This window comes from Podarcis melisellensis (assembly GCF_964234715.1).
Source record: "Podarcis melisellensis genome assembly, chromosome: 16".
Classification (NCBI taxonomy): domain Eukaryota; kingdom Metazoa; phylum Chordata; class Lepidosauria; order Squamata; family Lacertidae; genus Podarcis; species Podarcis melisellensis.
The window spans coordinates 37,441,253-37,461,384 of record NC_138533.1 but is presented as its reverse complement, the minus strand read 5'-3'; the positions used below and the strand labels follow the sequence as shown (position 1 = coordinate 37,461,384).

Genomic DNA, 20,132 nt, shown 5'->3' with positions numbered 1-20,132 from the left:
CGTATGCCACCTTCCCTCCAGAGTTTAAGGGTGCAGGCACAATTCTCTTTCTCCCATCCATCCCATCTTATTCTCACAACAGCCCTGTTAGGCTGGGAGACAGTGTCTAGCCCAAGATCACTCCGTGAGGGGATCCTAAAGTGGGCTTCCCTGGTCCTAGTTCCACAGTCTGCTACACCACACCAGCTCTTTTAATTGCAGAAATATGAGCCAGTGAATTAAGCAATATACTTGAAGAGGCATGCCTCCTTTGGTGGGGAAGAGGGTGATAATGCCTCTCTTTCTAAAGTTATCATTTTTAAAAGTACAGATAGCACTCAGTTTACGCAGGGGTTACGCTCCAAGGCACCACAAGCGTCGGTGAAATCACATATAATTGAAAAGACCTGCAAACACTCCACCCTTTTGGTGATGTCTTTATGACGTTTCCAGGTCACTTCCAGGTTCTGCACGATGCATGTATATACATGGTCACGCACATATTGGAGGTGTGTAAACAGGGGACTATCTATACACGAAAGTGTAAAAAAACACTGACCAGCATAATACAATTTATTTTCATTGTTTAAGATTATGAAAACAGACCACTCAGATTAGAGTGGCCTATTTTAGGATAGTGGGTAGCATTTGTACTTTTAATAAATATTATTTTTAATAGGGGAGACCTTTTTAGCCTGCAATCCTATAACCCCTTACCTGGGAATAAGCCCCAGGAAGTTCAATGAGGCTTTCTTCTGAGTGGGCATGTATAAGACTACGCTGTAAAATTAATTCAAGGCTGCAGCCTTAGTTATAATCCAAGGATGCCAGTTAAGGATTCCTAGCATTCAGGGATGTGACCATTGCCAGATTTTGCACAAGACTCTACATTTCTTCTGCTTTCTGCAACATCCCTGTGCCCAGCAACTCAGGTGCTGAAGGTCACTTAATTAATTGCCCTTACATTATGGAGACACAAATGCAAACATGGGCTGCTGCAATCTGTTACAAGTCTTATGACAAAAGGGAGGGGGGAGAAAAAGAAACAAAGGCGCTGTCAGTGGAAAAGCAATAATGATTAAAAGAAAGGATTATAAATCACCCCTTTTCTGTAAGCCGATTCTACAGCTTGGAGGGTTCTAAAAAGCAGATGCTTTTAGAAGGTAATTCACATGAATAAAACCCTACATCAGATGGACTGAAATCCCTCACTAGAGAGACAAGTAGCTTTAAAGACTGGGATTATTCAAGAAGAAAAGAACACAAAGATAAGGCAAAGTTGCACAACACTTGTGATATTGCTTCGAAGGAGCCACTGGAACTCACCCTTGGGCAAGCACCACTGATATAAACAGGCACTTGTCTCCTCAAGACAGCCCCCAACAAAAGCCCAGGAGATTTTCCCAGCAAGATTGTGCTCTTTAGCAGGGATAGGGAACTGTATGTGGGGAGGAAGTAGCAGCCGAGATACATTTCAGACATTGTGATATATCAGCATATCACTGTTTTTACTGTAGCTGGTGATGTATCATGATGTTGAAAACCAGGTATTGTCCAGCTCTATTCCCATCATCCCTGACCACTAGTCCTGCTAGCCAGGGATGATGGGACTTGTAGTCTAACAACAGCTGGGGAACCAAGTTTGAGAAATGCTGCTTTCGGTGCAATCTCTCATTTAACCAGACCTACCGCCCCATCCTAATAAGCAGGGAACAAGCTATTATTGTGATGGTTTCATAGAGGAGCAACACAGGACAAGTTGATCCAGAGAGTCCATGGTTGTACCCAGAGGTGTAATGCCATTGCTCTGTTCAATGAAGCACATTTAAGGGGAAGGGGCTGCAGTTCAGGGGTAGAGCACCTGCTTTGAACGCAGGAGTTCCCCAGTTCAATCCCTGGCATCTCCAGTTAGGGCTGGGGGTGCATCTACCTGAAGCCCTGGAAAGACACTGCTAGTCAGGGTAGACAGAGCTGAGCCATATGGAAGTGGCAGCTTCCTACGTTCCTCTGCTTTGCAATCAAGAAACCTAGAAATCCCGGTAACAGCTCTCTGCCTTTCTCCAGTGAGGAAATTCAAGTTCTACAACAGAACACTCGGTGCAAACTCAGACACGTTAGGAAAGCAGTTTTTTAAAAATATGTTAAAATGTAATAAATAATAAATATATGAGCACATAACTCACTTGCTACAAAAGCTCCAATGGCTACTGGTCTGTTTCCCAGCACAATTCAAAATGCTGCTTGTGACCTATAAAGCCCTTATACAGCTTAGGTCCAGGCTATTTGAGGGTCCATCTTCTCCAATATGAACCTGCCGTGGGCCACCTGAACAGTCACACTTGGTGGGAATGTGGGAGAGGGCCTTCTTGGTGGCTGCTCCCAGACTTTGGAACCCCTCCCGAAGAAGGCAGACTAGCTCCCTCCTCCTTGTCGTCCTGCCAGAAGGTGAAGACTCTTTTGTTCCAAGAGGTTTTGGGAACTGATTGCTTCTAATGAAAGGGCTGGTGTGGTGCATTTTAATTGTTGTTATTTGTATGGTTTAAATAGATAGATAAGGATAGTTCTATCACTATTCAATTGTTTTTTAACTATTGTTCCCCCCCCCCCCGTTTCTAGCACTTTTAAAAAAATCTGTAAATTTTTATTATGTAAATTTTTATTATTATTATTTGCCTGCATTTGAACTAGCCTGCCTCCTGGCTTCATCATTTGTGGTCTGTGAGCACCAGTTTTGCCAGAACATTTCCAGGCTTGTCACCTAAAGGTGATTCTCAATCATTGCACAAGGCGATCAGGCAATAGGCTTACCGCAATGCACTGCCTCATAATGCACGACTGCTTCATCCTGCCAGGCCCGCCAAACTTCTTCATGTCCTTGCAGAAGTGACACTCGCCACACTCCGTGCGCAGGCAGGCCTCGCACTTGCGACATCGCGTCCTCCTCCGGCGTGCTCCTGCAGTTGTCCGATTCGCCGCGAGCTTCACAGCTGAGGCAGGGCCCAGTTTTCCTTTGGGTCTCCCGACGGCCCGGTTCTGGGAAGGGCAAGCAACAGCAATGTTTAAACAGCAACGATCCAAGTATTTCCCATACCCTATTTCTCAATCCTTACCTTATGAGCAAAGACAATCATATTCTAATCATTATCCCTAGTTTGCAGATACAGGGACAGAGGCTGCAAGGAACTGGCTTACTTAAGGCCAGAACAAGGCATCCTTCAGAATTCTCTGGGGTCCTCAAACCCTGCCAAGGCCCACCAGTGCTGGCCATTTAAATTTAAGATTTGGGTCAGGTTTTAGCCTGGAAACTGCTTTGGTTACCCTGCATGACTATCTTTATCGGGAGAGAAATTGGGAAGTGTCTCCCTCGGATTCTCCTTGATCTCTCAGCAGCTTCCGGAATCCCTCTGGAGTGGCTGTCTGAGCTGGGGGTGGGTGGCACCGCTTTGTGGGGGCTGTACTCCTTCCTGGATGCCCACTCCCCAATAGTGGTGCTTGGGGAGAGTTGTTCAGGGGTCTCACAGGGGGCAATTTTACCCCTATGCTATTAACATCTACATGAAACCACTGAGTGGGGTCATCCAGCGTTTTGGGACACATTGTCAGCGGTATGTGGATGAAAAACTCCTCTGCTTCTCCTTTATGTCTGCATACGTATCAATGGGTGTGCTAGACTGGGGCCTGGCACTGGTAATGGACTGGATGGGAGCCAATGAACTGAAGCTTAATTTAGGTAAGGCTGAGGCGCTCTTAGCGAGTGGCTCCCTAGCCGGGGCGGGCGAGGTTCAGCTTGTTCAGAAGGGTGTTACACTTCCCCTGAAGGAGGTGCTCTGTAGCCTGGGGGTACTTCTGGGTCTATTACAAGGCACAAATGACATCGGTGGCCCACAGCACCTTTCACCAGCTTAGACTGGTGGCCCAGTTGTCACCCTATCTTCTGATGTCTACTCTCTGGCAACCGCTAGGTTAGATTTCTACAACGTGCTCTATCAGGGACAGCCTTTGAAGACTGCTTGGAAACTGCAGCTAGTGCAGAATTCAGCAGCCAGATTGCTGACCGGAATAAGGCAGTATGAATTTACAACACTAAATTGGCATCACTGCGCAGGCTACCAATTAATTTCCCAGCTCACCTCAAAGTGCTGGTTTTGACCTATACATTTTTATGCAGCTGAGGGACTCAATATTTCAGGGGCCACCTCTTCCCATATGAACCTTATCATACTGAGGCCCTTCTCCGCATGCCTCTTTCAAGGGAGGTGCAGAGGGTGGCAGCAGCACAAAGACAGGTCTTTTTAGGGGTGACTCCCTGTTTGTGAAAGGACTCCCGGCACCATCTTTGCTTTTAAGCACCAGACTAAATTTTTTTGTTTGCCTAAGCCTTTAATTGTTAATTGGGAGCGTAAAGCATCACTGTGGGGTGAGAGGACTTTTCAGTACTCATAGAAACTTTTAGTGAAGTGGGTAAAATCACGCTCACATCATGCAAACTATGGTTCGTGATTCTACACCTCTTTTATTTACTACATCCTTTATCCAACCTTTTCTCAAGGTTGCTCAGAGCAGCTTCCATGCCTCTCTGCCCGCTTTTATTGTCGCCACATCCCTGCAAGGTAGGTTAGGCCATGAGTCTAAGCACCCAGTGCCAGTCTGACACAAAACTCACTAGACATCATATAGGCCAACAACGGACATTTAGAGACTCCTATTTCCAGGAGGGAAAACCATGTGAAGTCTGGCTTAAGCTTTCATGGAATCGAGTCTGCTTCATCAGATGCATAATCCTCAGTTAAAAGGTACTGGGGGTGGGGAAGAAATGTAGGAGCTAGGTGGCCAATGGTAGCATGGTCTGTGGCAACACAGCTACAGCTAAACGCAGGCAACATTACAACAGCGACCTTTCACAATGGCAGTAATTGGTGATGGCCCAAACATCTTACCATTGCTAGGTAAATTAACACCTGTAATGGAAGAGGAAACCCATCATCTCTATCCAAACTGAATTTAATGGAAAATTTAATTCAGCAATTTCACACTGGAATTTCCTTTTACAGCCATACTAAGCCAAGTTGATGTCCTGGTAGGCGACTGATTTTAAAAGCATTACCAGTTACAACTGTTGGGAAGGGTCGCCTTTCTTACTGAGCTCCAAAAGAATTGTCAGGCCATATTTTTAGCATTCTGTTGCCATTTAACTTCCAACATTCTCCCCAAATACCTGCCAGATGAGGATTATACTTGCTTCTGATGAAGTGGACCCCAGGTTAAAGGTGTTACAGGGCTCTTTATTATTTAGATCAGAACTTCTATTCAAGACACACTTACTTGGAAGTGAGCGCCACTGAACACAGAGGGGCTTACTTCCGAGTAAACTTGCACAGAATTGCACTTTTGGATACATGACATAAAACGAGCCACTAAAAGTTTTTACAAGTTCCATTTTACATTTTATTAAGCGAAAGAATGTTCCTCTTTCAGCGAAGCCCCAGGCAGTTATTTTAAAACTGCGACTCATCATTGTTACAGAAGCAAGGTAACTACCACAGACCATTAGTCAAGGCAACAAGGAGAATTGGAGCAGTGGCGCCCAGCAGGAAGGAAAAAAAGAAAAATGTAAAACCTATGTTAACACAGCATAAGAGCAGCCTGTTCATACATTGCACAGTAGCTGACTATGACTGCTACTGACTGTACGTTGGGTAAGCAACTGGAGCAAGTAAGAAAGGCAGCGGCCATAGCTCAGTGGGAGAGCACATGATTTGAATGAGCTCAATCTCCCAGGTAGGGCTGGGAGAGGCCCCCATCAGACACCCTGGACAGCACTGAATTAGCCAGACCAGTAGTCTGACTCCACAGTATACATAATGCAGATTTGCAAGCGAAAGTTTCCCCTCACTTTACTCTTTTAAATGTAGGTCTGAAAATGTCATGTGTGAATTAGAATTGTAGTGCTGGAAGAGACCCCCCCAGGGCCCTCTAGTCCAATCCCCTGCAATGCCTGAAGTGTCTGAAAGTGTCTATGTGCACATGCATGTGTGCGCACGTGCAGGCGCGCGCACACACCCCAAAAGCAGCCCCTGTGCTTCTTTCATATTTCTGCAGTAGGTCTACAATGGAGCAAAATAAACCCCCTATAACACATGCTCTGGGTTATTTAATGATCAGTTCATTTTTCATCCCCACTCTCATGACCATCTGGAGCAACAATTTAGAATTTATTTTGCTATTAAAAAGAACTGTTTGAAAAGACATTTTTGGGAGTTGGTCAAGAAGATCTATACAATTTCACAACACATTTGAAGCAGATGACGATGGTGATTATATGGAACAAAGGAAAGTCTTCTAACCAGTTTATTAAGTGTGTCAAATCCATCCACTGCACAGAGGGCCTGATCATCTATGTTGCTAAAAATCACACAACAGTAATACTCACTTCCAATTCCAGCTGTCAATCAGCACATAAACCCTGGCTACCTGACTGCTTACATTATTCGCTTGAGACCTAGAACTTTGTGGTTACCAATGACAGATTCTCATCCCTAAAACTCTCTTGAAATCCCTGATACAGATAGGTAGTCGTGTTGGTCTGCCATAGTCAAAACAAAAAAATTCCTTCCAGTAGCACCTTAAAGACCAACTAAGTTAGTTCTTGGTATGAGCTTTCGTGTGCATGCACACTTCTTCAGATACCAAAATCCCTGAAACACTCATTTGCCTGACACCCACCTTAATGGTGTTTAGTTGCAAAGTAGAAACCTTGTTAATTGCCAGGGCATTTGGTGGCTTTTTGTTGAAGCGACTGAATATATTATTTCTATTTCTATTTTACTTTGTTGTTCTTTTTTATTTTAGCACTGGTCTTATATCAATTAATATGTGTGGTAAGCCACACTGAGAACTGTTGTTAATAGGTGTGGTTAATTACATAAATGCAGAGCAATTCAAAATTGTTCAAGGCCATACGCCATTAGTCTTCAATACGCAACAGCAGGTCCTGTGACAATTTAAAAGACGTTTACAGTGATGTGAGAATTTCTGGGCCTGAGTACATGTTACAGCAGGTTTATTTGGAAGCAAACTCCACTGTGTTCAGAGTGCCTTGTTCCTCAGAAAGTGTGCAGAGAAGTACAGACCATGCATAAGTTCAGGCTGTCCAAGTAAATGGGCAGCAATCCTTGCCAGAGAGTAAAGTTTGCTGAAATCAGTGCAACTTGCTTATGCATAAATGTGAGTAAGGCAGCAAGGTACACTGTGCTCAGCCCATGCATGTTTAATCATAAGCAAACCCAACTATGTTCAGTGTGGCTTGTTCCTGGGCTCACACCCTTAATATGATGGACTCAGAAGCTGTAGGCTTGTAGCCTGCAAAACTTCATGCCACAAAAACATGTGTTAACTTTTAAGTTGCTGTTTTGTTTTGAAAACTGGAGAAGGGAGCAAAGCCAGCACTTGGGACAGGAGCTGAATAGAAGCCCTATTATATGGAGCAGCTCAGATCCATTCACCCTCCCCTCCCCATAGGCGCAGCTCATCCATATAAAACAGCACCTGGGATCTGCCTCTCCCCCCCCCCCCACTAGCTCAATCCACAAACCTTTGGATTAGCAAAAGACTGCATAAAATGTCAATTTCAAAGCTACACCAACAATGGGGTGCCTGGGGTTAAACACACCTCTTTCTGGCTTCCTCTCCTTTCTTTCAACAAGGGGGCAAGATGAAGTTCCCCGAGGAGCCCTTTCTTGGAGCACAAAAGCCTCCCCCCCCCCCCCGTTTGCTTTATGCTGACACAAGGAGGGATGCTCCCCGCCCCCGCCCCGTTTGGAGGCTTCCTTCCTGGCAAGGGGAGGGGCGGGGGGGATGCAGGCAGGGCTTCTCTGGGGCTACATTGTCTCTCCCCCCCCCCGACGACGCCCTCCCCCCCTTGCATCTTGGACACTCGGCCTTCTTGGAAAGCCCCCTCCCCCTTCAAACTTTGCCTGTGAGAAGCCGCCCCCCCTCGCGCCCCCCCCCGCCGACCTGGTCGTGCTCGGGCTCCCGCTCCGAGTCGTAGTCGTCCTCGTCGGGGCTCACCGACATGGCCATCCTCCTCTCATGGCGGGCCCAGGCAGGAGGGGCGGGAGGCGGGCATGGCCGGGAGCCGCCGCCGCCACTCGGCTCGCCGCTCGCTCGCTCGCCACACGGAGGGAGGGAACTCATGCATATGCATGAGGCCCAACCAGGAAGGGGCGGGCCCCCGCAGGCCGGGCCAATGGCAAGGCGAGAAGGCCAGGGGGAGCCTCGCCATTGGCTGCCAGGGAGAGGGGGAGCCTCGCATCTTATCTTGGGGTCAACAGGACTTCATTTTAGGTGGACCCCCCCTAAAAAAAAACCTCTCCTGAAGCTGCACTGTTCCTCCACCCCAAGCTTCCTCCTTATCTTTCCTGGGTTTTTAAAGAATGTTTCCCCTCTAGATGGTTTCCAGAACAATTGGAAGCAGCAGTATTTCATTTGATGAAAATAAATCTTTTAAAAAGAACTTTTCCTGCGCACATGGGTCTTTTTTGGGGGAGTGGGGGTGGGGGGAATCTAATAATAAGTTGGTAAGACTTCTACTATGTAAGTGGGTGCAGCACACTAAGGTCAGAAAGGAATTACTTCAGAGTATTAGCTTTATCTGTGCTTAAAAACAAAAACCAACAACAGTACATTTACTTCAGAGTAACCCCCATCAAGCTTAGCCAGGCTTACTTTTCAGTCAACCAGCAGAATCATGGAATCATTGTAAAGTTTGAAGGTACCCCAAGGGTTATCTAGCTCAACCCGCTCCAGGACAGATGGCCATCCAACCTCAGCTTAAAAACCTATAAGGAAGGAGATAAAAGGGCCAGTCTCTGCTCTGAGGGCCCTACAATCTACATTCACAGCACTTCAGATATTTTAAGCTTCATAACCCTTTGTAAGGTAGGCCACTGTTAGCCCTGTATTGCAGCATATTTAGGCTAAGAAAACAGTAACCGATCAGAAGCCACTCAAGCATGTTTGTGTGACTGAGGTGAGAGTTGGACTAGCATTTTTCCGGCACAAACTTCTCACACTTAGCTGCTGTGCTCTGCATGCACTTTCTAAAGCTGATCTTATTTTCCTGAAATTAAGCAAGGAGGCAGCCATGGTCATGCAGAGTCTCCTCTGCTTAAACCTTTTGGTCGGCACCAATTCTCTTATGAGAGAGGAAGAAGTGGGAGCAAGCTCCTCTCCTTAATGAGCAAGGTGCATCCTGCCTCTTGAACAGATTTACTAGTATCCTCAACAACACCTGCACCCCCCAACTTCCTCCAGTTTTTACAATCCATGGCAGAAGGTATGGCTAGCTCTTCTCTGAGAAGCAACTCTTTGTGGCAGCTTACACAAGGAGTGTGATCAGCGAGTGGGTGGAAACGGTTATGGGAAAACCAGACGAGGCACCCCAACAGAAATTTCTTTGGCGTGATTCTCCTTGAGAGTGGCCCACAAAACCCTTAAGCTGTACCCTTCCCACTTTCCAATTTGAAAATTATGGTTCCTCAGCATCTCCCTTGGCCCAAAATTATTCTGTCAGTTGTGCTTAATTTTTAAATGATCTGTTTGTGTTGTACAAACCAACAGGATCACATGACTTCCTGCAAGAGTCTTGGGAACTGCAGTTTCTTAAGGGTGCTCAGAACTGTAGCTCTGTGAGCAGATTCTTTGGGGAAAGCCAAGTGTATGAATGTATGGTGTGGATGTGATCCAGTCAGCTGAAACTGATGAACTACGTAAAAAGTTGGCCTATATGCACCTAAATCAAAGGTTGGTTCAATGTCATTGGACCAAAGTTCAATGACATTGTTTTAAAAGCAAAATCCTCTCAAAATCAGTTAATTTAATAAGCTTTTACATAGCCTGACAAGGAAGCACCCCCTAAGAATGTGGGGCCCATGTTCTCTCATCAGCGAGCCACTAACATAATATTGGAACAAATTTAGAAGGAACACAAACTAACTTCTAATAACCAGGAACCCCTTTAAGTATTCATTGCTCATATTGTCAAATGACTCTCACATCCCCGCTCCCTGACACTTTACCCAGCATCAACTCAGTATCAGAATGCCTGAACCTTCACCCACTAAGTTACAATTGTGATCCTTCACAACGGCAGGGATTGGTGATAATATAATCTGAGCATTCCTGACCTTGACTAAATGTAGGTCTGAAGAGAGAAAAGGGTTTTCTGTCCCATTTAACTCAGCAATGCTAAAATGACTGGGTTATCACCTATTACTGCTGCTGTGGATTTTTACCTTGCAGACATTTTAACTCTAACTGAATTGTCAGAAATTGTACTTTTTAAGTTTGATTGCCATTTAACGTCTACATTTTTTCCAGGACCTGCCAACTGAGCACTTCAGACATCGGATGAACCAGTTCCCACTTCACAAAAGCTTGTGTCACAGTGAGATTTGTAGAGGCACCATAAGGTACTTTGTTGTTTTTGCTGCAACACGCTAACTCAGTGGTTTTCAACAGTGTGCCATGGCACCCTGTGGTTCCTTGAAGGATGGTCAGGGGTGCCGCGGGCAACACTGGCCTCTGTCCCTCTTTCCTTCCCTCCCACCTCTAATGCCCTCTCACGTCTCTGCCTCCTAAAGGCTTGTGTGGCTGTTTGTTGCAGCAGCCTTGGCTACAAGTTCCCCAGGCAAATGGTGCCTCTGGGGCTGGCCAGGGGGTGCTTCCCAGGCCCCTGTGGGGCAGTTTGAGGCGGCACCTCTCTTTGGGGTGGGGTGCAGCTCAGATACCAAGGATGGCAGCAGTGGATGCCTGGACTCCTAATGGGAGAGGAGGGGGAGGGAACACTCCACAAGGAGGGTGTTTGAAAAAGAGCGAGAGGCTGCCAGCACTGCAGGTAAGGGGTGACATAACTGAACTCCTAAGCCCCACAGGGGTGCCGCAGGAGTAGCAGGTCAAGGGAGCCATGGACTTTAAAAGATTGAAAAGCTCTGTGCTAACCCCTTGGGAAAGTGCTCCTTAATAGACACAGTCCTCTCATGCCCTTTTGCTATAGAATGGTGATCTGGATACGACGCTACCTTGTGTGTTCTTCAACTAGCAATAAATGCTGCAGCCTGGAAAGTGATGCCAGATAAAAACCAGCAGCGCTGCCCAACTACAAGGCTGGAGTGTTTACCCAGGTGAGTAACTACTTACTGGCCATGCGGCTCCTACCAAGAGCAATCCTACCAAGAAGTGTCAAAGTTTGGGGAGAGAAAAAGGCATGGAAATGGCTATTTTTAGACAAGTTCAACTCCAAACACCCTACCTTTGCGTTTTTCTTAGGCCACGATACCACTGGGACCCCAGAAATGGCAAGATTTTGGTCATCGTCTGCATGCTCCTTCAGGATGTTCTGTTTCAAAAAGAAAAGAGACTAATTAAGGGCTCTGTGAGCAAAGACCTGTCACACCATGACTTGCCAAAGGGAAGAAAATCAGGAAAACGTAGTGAAAAGGTTAGATGTTATTTTCTGCTTTGCAGCTTGGAAATAAAGATGTGGAAGTGTCACCTCGCAATTCTCATTTTGTGGATGTGAGGTGGAGATCACTCAGGAAGCTTTCAGGAATGATACAAAGAATGCCTTATTACAACCTAAGAATCAGAGGGGGGTTAAATTGCTGAAATAGTCATTTTTAACTGGAGCAATTGTATGGCTCCTTACTTTTAACAAAGTATGCCTTTTCCTTTAGAACAGTATTCCCCCAAACTTCCAGATGTTTTGGGCTACAACTCCCATTAGACCAAACTAACACCCCGAAACTTCTGGCAGGCACCAAGCTGGGGACGGTTGCTCTAAAACTGGTATTTTTCTCAAATGTAATAATAATAATATATTTTTATTTATACCCCACCCTCCAAACCCAAGACCGGGCTCAGGGCAGCTAACAACCAATAATAAAAACAAGTTGATTAAAATACAATTTAAAAGATTAAGATACAACATTAAAACATTAGGATGCAGCCTCTTCACAGGAGGATAAAGGAAAAAGAAAGAGGGGGAGGGAATCAAACTGATTCTAAGCCAAAGGCCAGGTGGAACAATCCCTGCAGAAAGAAATCGGATCCCGCAGGGCCCTGGTCTCATGAGACAGAGCATTCCACCAGGCCGGAGCCAGTGTTGAAAAGACCCTGGCTCTGGTTGAGGCTAATCTAACTTCCTTAGGGCCCGGGACCTCTAGGGTGTTGCTATATATGGACCTTAAGATCCTCCGTGGGGTATACCAGGAGAGGCGGTCCCATAGGTACCTATTATCTGCACATAATACATGTGCAAATTCTCACTGACCAACCAAGTAATCAACTTCCGGTCCTGCGATTAAATCAACTTGAGATTTCTTTAAATTTCTTTATAATAAACCTGACTATAACAGGTTTTTTACTTGTAAATTTCTTGTTGACGGAGACTATGGTTTATGAAAGTGTGTTCAGTCTCTAAGGTGCTGTGCCATAAGTCTTCATTGGTTTTGCGGCAAGAGATTAATATACAGCCACCCCTCTCGAATTTATTTTTTCAAATATATCTTTATAAATAATGTTCATTTTCCTAGCAGAAAGCACTATTAATGATGATCAGCAGACATGTAGAGGGTTGTGCTGATAGGAGATCGGGAAAGAATGGAGACAGGGAAAGGGATCTTGATATGAACACAAAAAGCACATTGTGATAATTCCAACCCCACATCCTTCAATCTTCTTTACACTGCAGCAACCAACATTGATATTGTCTGGGGAAAATAGGACATGGGCAATTAAACAGATGAGAGACACTTTTTCATGCAGCAAAGCTCGTTTTCACAGACACAGCCCACGTTTTCTAGCATTTAGCGTAAGTGCCTGACATCAAGGCAAATAGAACTTACTCAACGAAGATTAACAAATTCGTTAAGGCATTAGCTTTAGCAGACAACAATCTGTCAGAAGCAAGAGTGGACTCTAGTCATCTATGATAGCTTACGCCTTAATAAATTGATCAGTCTTTTAAGGTGCCACAAGACCCGTTGTCATTTCTATTGCAACAGACTAACACACAGCTAGTAAAGGGACCCCTGACCATTAGGTCCAGTCGTGGCCGACTCTGGGGTTGTGGCGCTCATCTCGCTTTATTGTACGAGGGAGCCGGCATACAGCTTCCAGGTCATGTGGCCAGCATGACTAAGCCGCTTCTGGTGAACCAGAGCAGCGCACAGAAACGCAGTTTACCTTCCCACCGGAGCGGTACCTATTCATCTACTTGCACTTTGACGTGCTTTCAAACTGCTAGGTTGGCAGGAGCAGGGACCGAGCAACGGGAGCTCACCCAGTTGTGGGGATTCGAACTGCCCACTTTCTAATAGGCAAGTCCTAGGCTCTGTGGTTTAACCCACAGCGCCACCCTGAAAATTCTTACAGCTGAATCAGCTTCATGCAGTGTCCACCTGCCCCTAATCACTAATCAAGTGAGAAAATCCCTTTGACAGGAAGCTGTTCGTTTTCCTGAGCAACAAAAAACAAAACCTCAGTTTCCTACACGTATCATGAGTTTCTAAATCAAAGTTAAAAGTGTTTTAAGAGCAACTGGTAGTAGTGCCTCATCAAGTGCTTTCTTATTGTATTTAAACAAGGGGATGTGCTACAGTTCCATAAGAGAACTGCACCACACACGGGGGAAATCGCTCATTGCATGGTGCCTGCTTTGCCGTAAAAACTCCACGTACACAAACAGTTAATTCTAAAGGAAGCAGTTCCTTGTCCCCAACATAGAATCAAGCTATGGGTCGTGTTGCAATTCACACCATCCTGTCTCAAACACTGCCGTTACTAATAGTCTGCAGGAAAAGTTAATAAAACTCCTTCCTGGTGCCTCTTTTTCTCTATCCTTGCAAATCCCTCATCAAAACCCACATTTTCTGTAAAGTCCTTGGGGCAGGGACCTGTCTTCTTTTTGGTGCTCTGTAAAATGCCACACATACTGATAGCAATATACAAATCCACATTAGTTATTAGTCATTTAGCTAAGTGAGGTGAGAGAAGGATACCTACCTCCAGTGCTTAAAGCTCATGTGTGCAGGGAGATTCTGATGGGTGGGAGCATTTGAAGAACCAACCCTGACCCACCTTGTGAGATCTGCAGTGGTACAGTTTCCAACAGTTCAAAACTAAGCAACATTGCCCAGGCCCCTCTCACCTGGATCATGTTCCACACACTCCTAGGGCCAAGGATGGGAAGCCAGGGCCCTCCAGGTGGGGCTGGACTACAATTCCCAGGATCCCTAATGACAGCCCCCACCACCTGATGCTGGCTGAGTCCACCACCTCATCTCAAAACTCACTTCTTTGAAGTTTCTGGAATGACCTCTCCCAAAACCTAACAAAGCCTCTCGCATGTCCTTACCCAAAATGTAAATGAAACCTAATGACTACTGCTGCCCACATTTATTCTTTGTTCCCCTGACGTAACTCACTTTATCTTGTCTGATCACCTATGAGCAGGGCTATTTTCAGGGGGAACTCGCTGGAACTCACTTTCGACAGCTCTCAATGGGTGCCATTGCCATTCTAAGAGAACCAGGGAGGCATTCATGTGAGTTCTGGCACCTATTTTTCTAGAAAAAATAGCACTGCCTATGAGGAGTAAGAATTACCTTCAGGATACTAACCAGGCAAGAGAAGTATTTGGCAAATTGAAGAAGGGTCAATTCCCTCTCTCTTCACCCTCTTCCTATTTTTCTTAAATTTATATCCCACCTTTCTTCTGTCATGAACCCAAGGCTGCATAAATGTGGCTCCCTGGTCATCGCTGTGATGTCACTTGGCAATGCAGAAGCAGAGAGGCAACAAGCCAGTTCTGTGGGTTCTTAACTTTTGCAGACTAATTTTCAAGGCTGAGATAAGCAGTTAAGAGCTCTCCCAGTACCCATAACTTGAACTCATGAAGATAAGACCTCGAAAAGCTAAACTCTTGGATACATATAGTATTTGTTGAGCTGTGTACCCAAAAAAGAACCAAGTCGCGTCCAAAGCAGGTCTCCCACCCCCAGCCTTTGAGGATTCCACTCAAGTGGAAAGGAGTCCCATAGTGTTGTGTGTGTCTCCCCACCCACTGCCCTCAGGGCACATACCCAGAGACTTCCCTTCTTTTTGTCATTCAGCTCCTTTTAATGTGCTTTACTCCTGGTTTTGGTCTATGTGCAAGAGCTGTTGAAGAAGCCAAAATAGTGGCAGCTTCTGAACCCCTACAAATGAAGCGCTTTTTCTGTGAGAACATTAACAGAAGACGTTCCACTCCACTTTCCCAGGTGGCTTCTGTCCATCACAGAGAGATGGACTAGAAAGAAGAGCAGCAGAAAACTGTTGAAGCTATGGCTACATACAGGGAATTGTTGCTTCTGGATGTGAAGATCAGTAGGATCGGCCCTCACTGGGTTCTGAAATAGCCCTTCCTTTCTTGCTCTGAGAGACAAGCTATTCACTCTTTACAAAGCTGAGCAGAGGAGATCATCCCAATCACCACATGACTACACCAAACACATTCTTCTTCCCTGTGGGTTTTCTATGTAAGGCATGTGAAGTGCACAGAAATCAGGGCCCATTCTCGAGATGGATTCCCAACTACAAGCTATTTGGACAGCCTCCTGACATCACAGAGCTTACCATTTTTAGAAGCAAAACATCTACACACCTTCATATCCTCCAGCAGAGACTGCGGATCCTCGATACCTTCAGGTATACATTTCTTATTCTCTGGAAGGGATTCAAGTTTTTCAACAAGGGCTTTCAAACCCTTCAGTTCAAACTCTGTCAGGTGAGTCCATTTCGCCGAAACCTCTGTAACTGGGGAGCCCGTGGGAGTTTTGGGATAGTCTGCCGGTGTAGATTTTACACTTTCTTCCGACTCATTGGACAAAGTCCTTTTGAGGAAGCGGGTGGCTGTAGATTTTTGCTTCCTCCCTGAAACCTCCTTCCCTTCTGAATGTATACTGTTGGGAGAAGACGATCCGTCCGCCAAGGCCTTGGGGATTTTTTCCAGACAGTCGTCCTTCTCTTCCCGGGTGTGGACATCACACGATTCGTCATCCATGTCTACCCAGGAATCCGATGAGAAGCTATCTAAGCTGCGTTTCCTTGTTGTATCTGAGACAGATAAGAAGAATTTTTAACGCCCTGAAGGCAGGACTCAGTTGCACAGAATGCTGGCCTTGGCAGCTCAAAGGCGATAGCCAAGGACAGTCCCTAGACCATCACTAGTATGGTTATTTATTTATTACATTTATATACCATCTTTTATCTTCCAAGGATCTCAAGGCGTGAACATGGCTCTCCTTCTTCCATTTCATCCCCACAACAACCTGTGAGGTAGCTTAGGCTAAGAGATGGTGACTGGCCCAAGGTCACCCAGTGAGCTTCATGGCTGAATGGGGATTCAAACCCTGCTCTCCCAGGTCCTAGACCAACACCCTATAACTATTATGCCACACTGGCTCTTGACTAGGCTAGGCTATGTTTCTGTGCACTTGGCGGGGTTTTGGTTTTAATCTGGAGAACACTTGAGACAGCCTTTCACACACACCAGTGATGGTGCATGCAAGGTTGATGGTCACACTACACCACTTGGCTTCCACATATGATTGCTGACTGAAGGAAGAGACCTGCCATCCTGGAGGATGTCACTAGGTGGCAGTGGGCCCACAGTTCCTGAAGAGCAGGAAGCAGTAGAAAACAGGAATGAAATGACCTCATCCATTTACATCTCATCTGAGCACGGATAACTGTTCTCTGCAAATGGTGAATGAACCTTGCAGACCTGGTCTATACTTGCCTCTGCCAGGGACCATAGCTCAGTGGTGAAATACCAGCACTGCCTGAAGAAGATGCTTCAATCTATGCCATCTCCAGTTTAAAAGGATTAGTAGCCGGTAAAGTGCAAGTAGATAAATAGGTACCGCTCCGGCGGGAAGGTAAATGGCATTTCCGTGTGCTGCTCTGGTTCGCCAGAAGCGGCTTAGTCATGCTGGCCACATGACGCGGAAAGCTGTCTGTGGACAAACGCCGGCTCCCTCGGCCGCAACCCCAGAGTCGGCCACAACTGGACCTAATGGTCAGGGGTCCCTTTACCTTTACCTTTAATGGTAGATATATTGGTTTTATTACTGGAGAGGTGTTACCAGTCGACATGGACAACTCTGGGCTAGGTGGACAAATTGGGCATAAGACAGCTGCCTATGCTCCACAGCTAATTACAAGCTCCACAGCTAATTGCAAGCCCACTCTACATGGCCAAGGAGGGCATTGAGCTTTCTCCCACAGACTACCACCACTCACCCACCCAGAACTGCAGCCTCATTTGATCCCGTCTATGTTAAACTCTACCACGTAATTCTGCAAAGTGCATAAACTGGCTATATATTATGCAAATTAAGCATGCAAAGTTGAACTAGCTACATAATTTATTCCAAGTGCTGAAAAATGTGCTTCCTTTGTGCAGAATTTAGGTGTGTGCCCTGGGATGCCACCCTAACCCTCCTGCTCCCATGTGTCAAAGGCACCCAGTTAACCCACATTTCTTTGGGAGGATTCAAAACCTGCAGAAACACAAAAGTATACATATCTGAATGTGTTTTTTCGCTTGCTCGCAGAAGACCTTGAGAAATATAATTTCCTGGGGGAACTTGGTGTGCTGGTTAAAACGCCTGAGGTTCAAGCCACACACTTGCTCCTTTAGGAAATGATACAATAATTCAGTTCAATCTCCACAGTTCTTCACCGTTATGATTTTCGACCCGTTTCTGCACAGAAGCAAAAAGGAAGGGTGCCGTTCCATCTCCCTGCCTGTTCACTCTGACTATTAACTGCAAAAGAATTCACTCACCAATTAACATTGATTCTTTCAGATACTCCTTGCTGAGGTGGGAGCGCTGGGTCACGCAAAACACGTATCTCTCCAGTACATACCAACACATCTCATAGTAGAAAGGGTAACGGAACTTGGCTTGCACCTGAAAGCAAAAAGGGAAAACATCGGTCAATCTGGGAGACAGGGAAGTTTGCTGCTCCTTAAGCCTGTTATCATCTTATCGAGAGCACAAGCTGCCTTTGCAGGAGCGGGAGGAGAGGAAGAGAGGGCGGGAGCCGAGAGAGATGGATGCCTTCTGCATACACAATGAGCAGCCTGGCCTGCCTTCCGCGAGCTAGCGCTTCATTTTGTGGTTCACTAATTTTACACCTTCCTGGGAGGGGAGAGGGGGGAGAGGAAGGGGGATGAAAGGGGAGGGTGGAATCCTCACCATGGATTCTTTCCCACCCCCAAAACACACACACACACACACAAATATACAACTTTAATTTGATATATTACTCTTCCCATTTCTAAGCATAGAAATGGTGGTGCACATGTTAAGTCTCCAGAGGATTCAAGTTGAGAATGTGTATGTTGCTAGATGACCTAGGAGTTACCTCCCATTTTTGCACAGCCACATGCACACACTGCCAACAGAATGAGAAGTAAAGTACATGTTGGAAGGCGCCTCTTCCCACAACACATCATTAATAGACGGAATTCGCCCCAACAGGTTGTGGTGGCGTCCACTGGCTTTGAAAGACAACTAGGCAATTTCATGGAAGAGTAGGAGAGGTCTATTAATTATTATCAGCCACAGCAGCAAGGCAGAACATCCAGCATCAGAGACAGTATACCTCTCAGTGTCAGGCACTGGGGACAAGTTAAATGGGGATGACTGTATTTATGTGTGGGCTTTTCCGGAGGCATCTGGCTAGCGCTTGTGGGAAACAGGATCTGACCCCTTTGATCTGACCCAGGAAGACTCCCATTATATCAAATGCAGGGATGCCGTCAAAAGTGGATCCCTTGGGGTGCTGAGTTTTTTTCCTTCTGTACCGCATAGTACCGCTCATGTTGTGACATCATTCATTCTCCCCTCTCTCACACTCACTCACACAGCAGAGAAGGGCAGAGGTGACTCATTTCAGAGGAAAAAAGGAAAGGACCTCAGATTCTGGGGAAGAGTGAAGCTTTGGCAGCGCCCCACCCTCTGTGTTCCTAAATATCAGGGGGACTGGTACCTACTTAAAAGACCGAGGGCCCATGACACAAAACTGCCTACCATCTGCAAATGCTTATTCCACCCCCCCACACACCCCATGGATGTAAATATAGGTCTCAGAGCAAATCACAATGTTGAGGGGCTGGGCTCTCCCCAGCATTGTACTCTGCAGCAGACTCAGCAGCCCTAGAAGCGAAGACATATAACAACAATAATAAAGGGGGGGGAGTGCAGGGGCTTTGGTTCTTCTTAGAAAAAGCGCACGCAAACCTCAAGCATTGAGATTAAATTTATAAAAATATATTACTAATTCTATTACTATCATGAAGAAACCATATTGCTGCTTCCTCAGTCGCTATTGTTGCCAGATGCGATGGTTAACACTTGTTAAAGGTTTCTACAAATGAACTCGGCGCTAGTGGGGTTTGTGGGTTCAAATTCTAGTCCTACGCATGGCATGTTGTCACCTCTCAGTCTCTGCTATCCCACTAGTAAAATGAGAACTCTCATGGACTCGCCTCACAAGGTTGTTGTAAGGAACAGCCAAGGTGCGTGTCATAAAGCAGGCACTTCAGATTATTGAGAAGTGAGATACACAGGCGATGTAACAGCTTACACCTTCAAGAGCTGGTGTCATCCAGTGGACAGAGCATCAGATTTGGCTCTGGGGGAACCCACAGTTCAAGCAAACTCACTGCTTGGCCTTGAACTGGTCACTCTATTTTGGCATCAATTCCCAATCAGTAATTTGTAAATTACTCAAGCCATCAAGAAGGCTGATCGCCGAAGAATTGATGCTTTTGAATTCTGGTGCTGGAGGAGACTCTTGAGAGTCCCATGGACTGCAAGAAGATCAAACCTCTCCATTCTGAAGGAAATCAGCCCTGAGTGCACACTGGAAGGACAGATCGTGAAGTTGAGGCTCCAATACTTTGGCCACCTCCTGAGAAGAGAAGACTCCCTGGAAAAGACCCTGATGCTGGGAAAGATGGAGGGCACAAGGAGAAGGGGACGACAGAGGATGAGATGGATGGACAGTGTTCTTGAAGCTACAAACATGAGCCTGACCAAACT

At 46.0% G+C, this 20,132-nt stretch overlaps 1 protein-coding gene across 5 annotated transcripts in view; it reads right to left on the bottom strand.

Moving 5' to 3' along the window:
- The window catches only part of KDM2B (lysine demethylase 2B), a 93,917-nt gene that overhangs the window by 15,065 nt on the left and 58,720 nt on the right, over window positions 1-20,132 (bottom strand). For all 5 annotated transcript variants that reach the window (XM_081893250.1, XM_081893249.1, XM_081893252.1 and 2 more), the window contains 4 exons: window positions 17,867-17,993; window positions 15,680-16,131; window positions 11,288-11,374; window positions 2,788-3,012 (listed from right to left, as the gene is read on the bottom strand). In XM_081893250.1, the coding sequence (XP_081749376.1) occupies window positions 2,788-3,012; window positions 11,288-11,374; window positions 15,680-16,131; window positions 17,867-17,993 (891 nt within the window). The remainder of the gene's footprint in view (window positions 1-2,787; window positions 3,013-11,287; window positions 11,375-15,679; window positions 16,132-17,866; window positions 17,994-20,132) is intronic.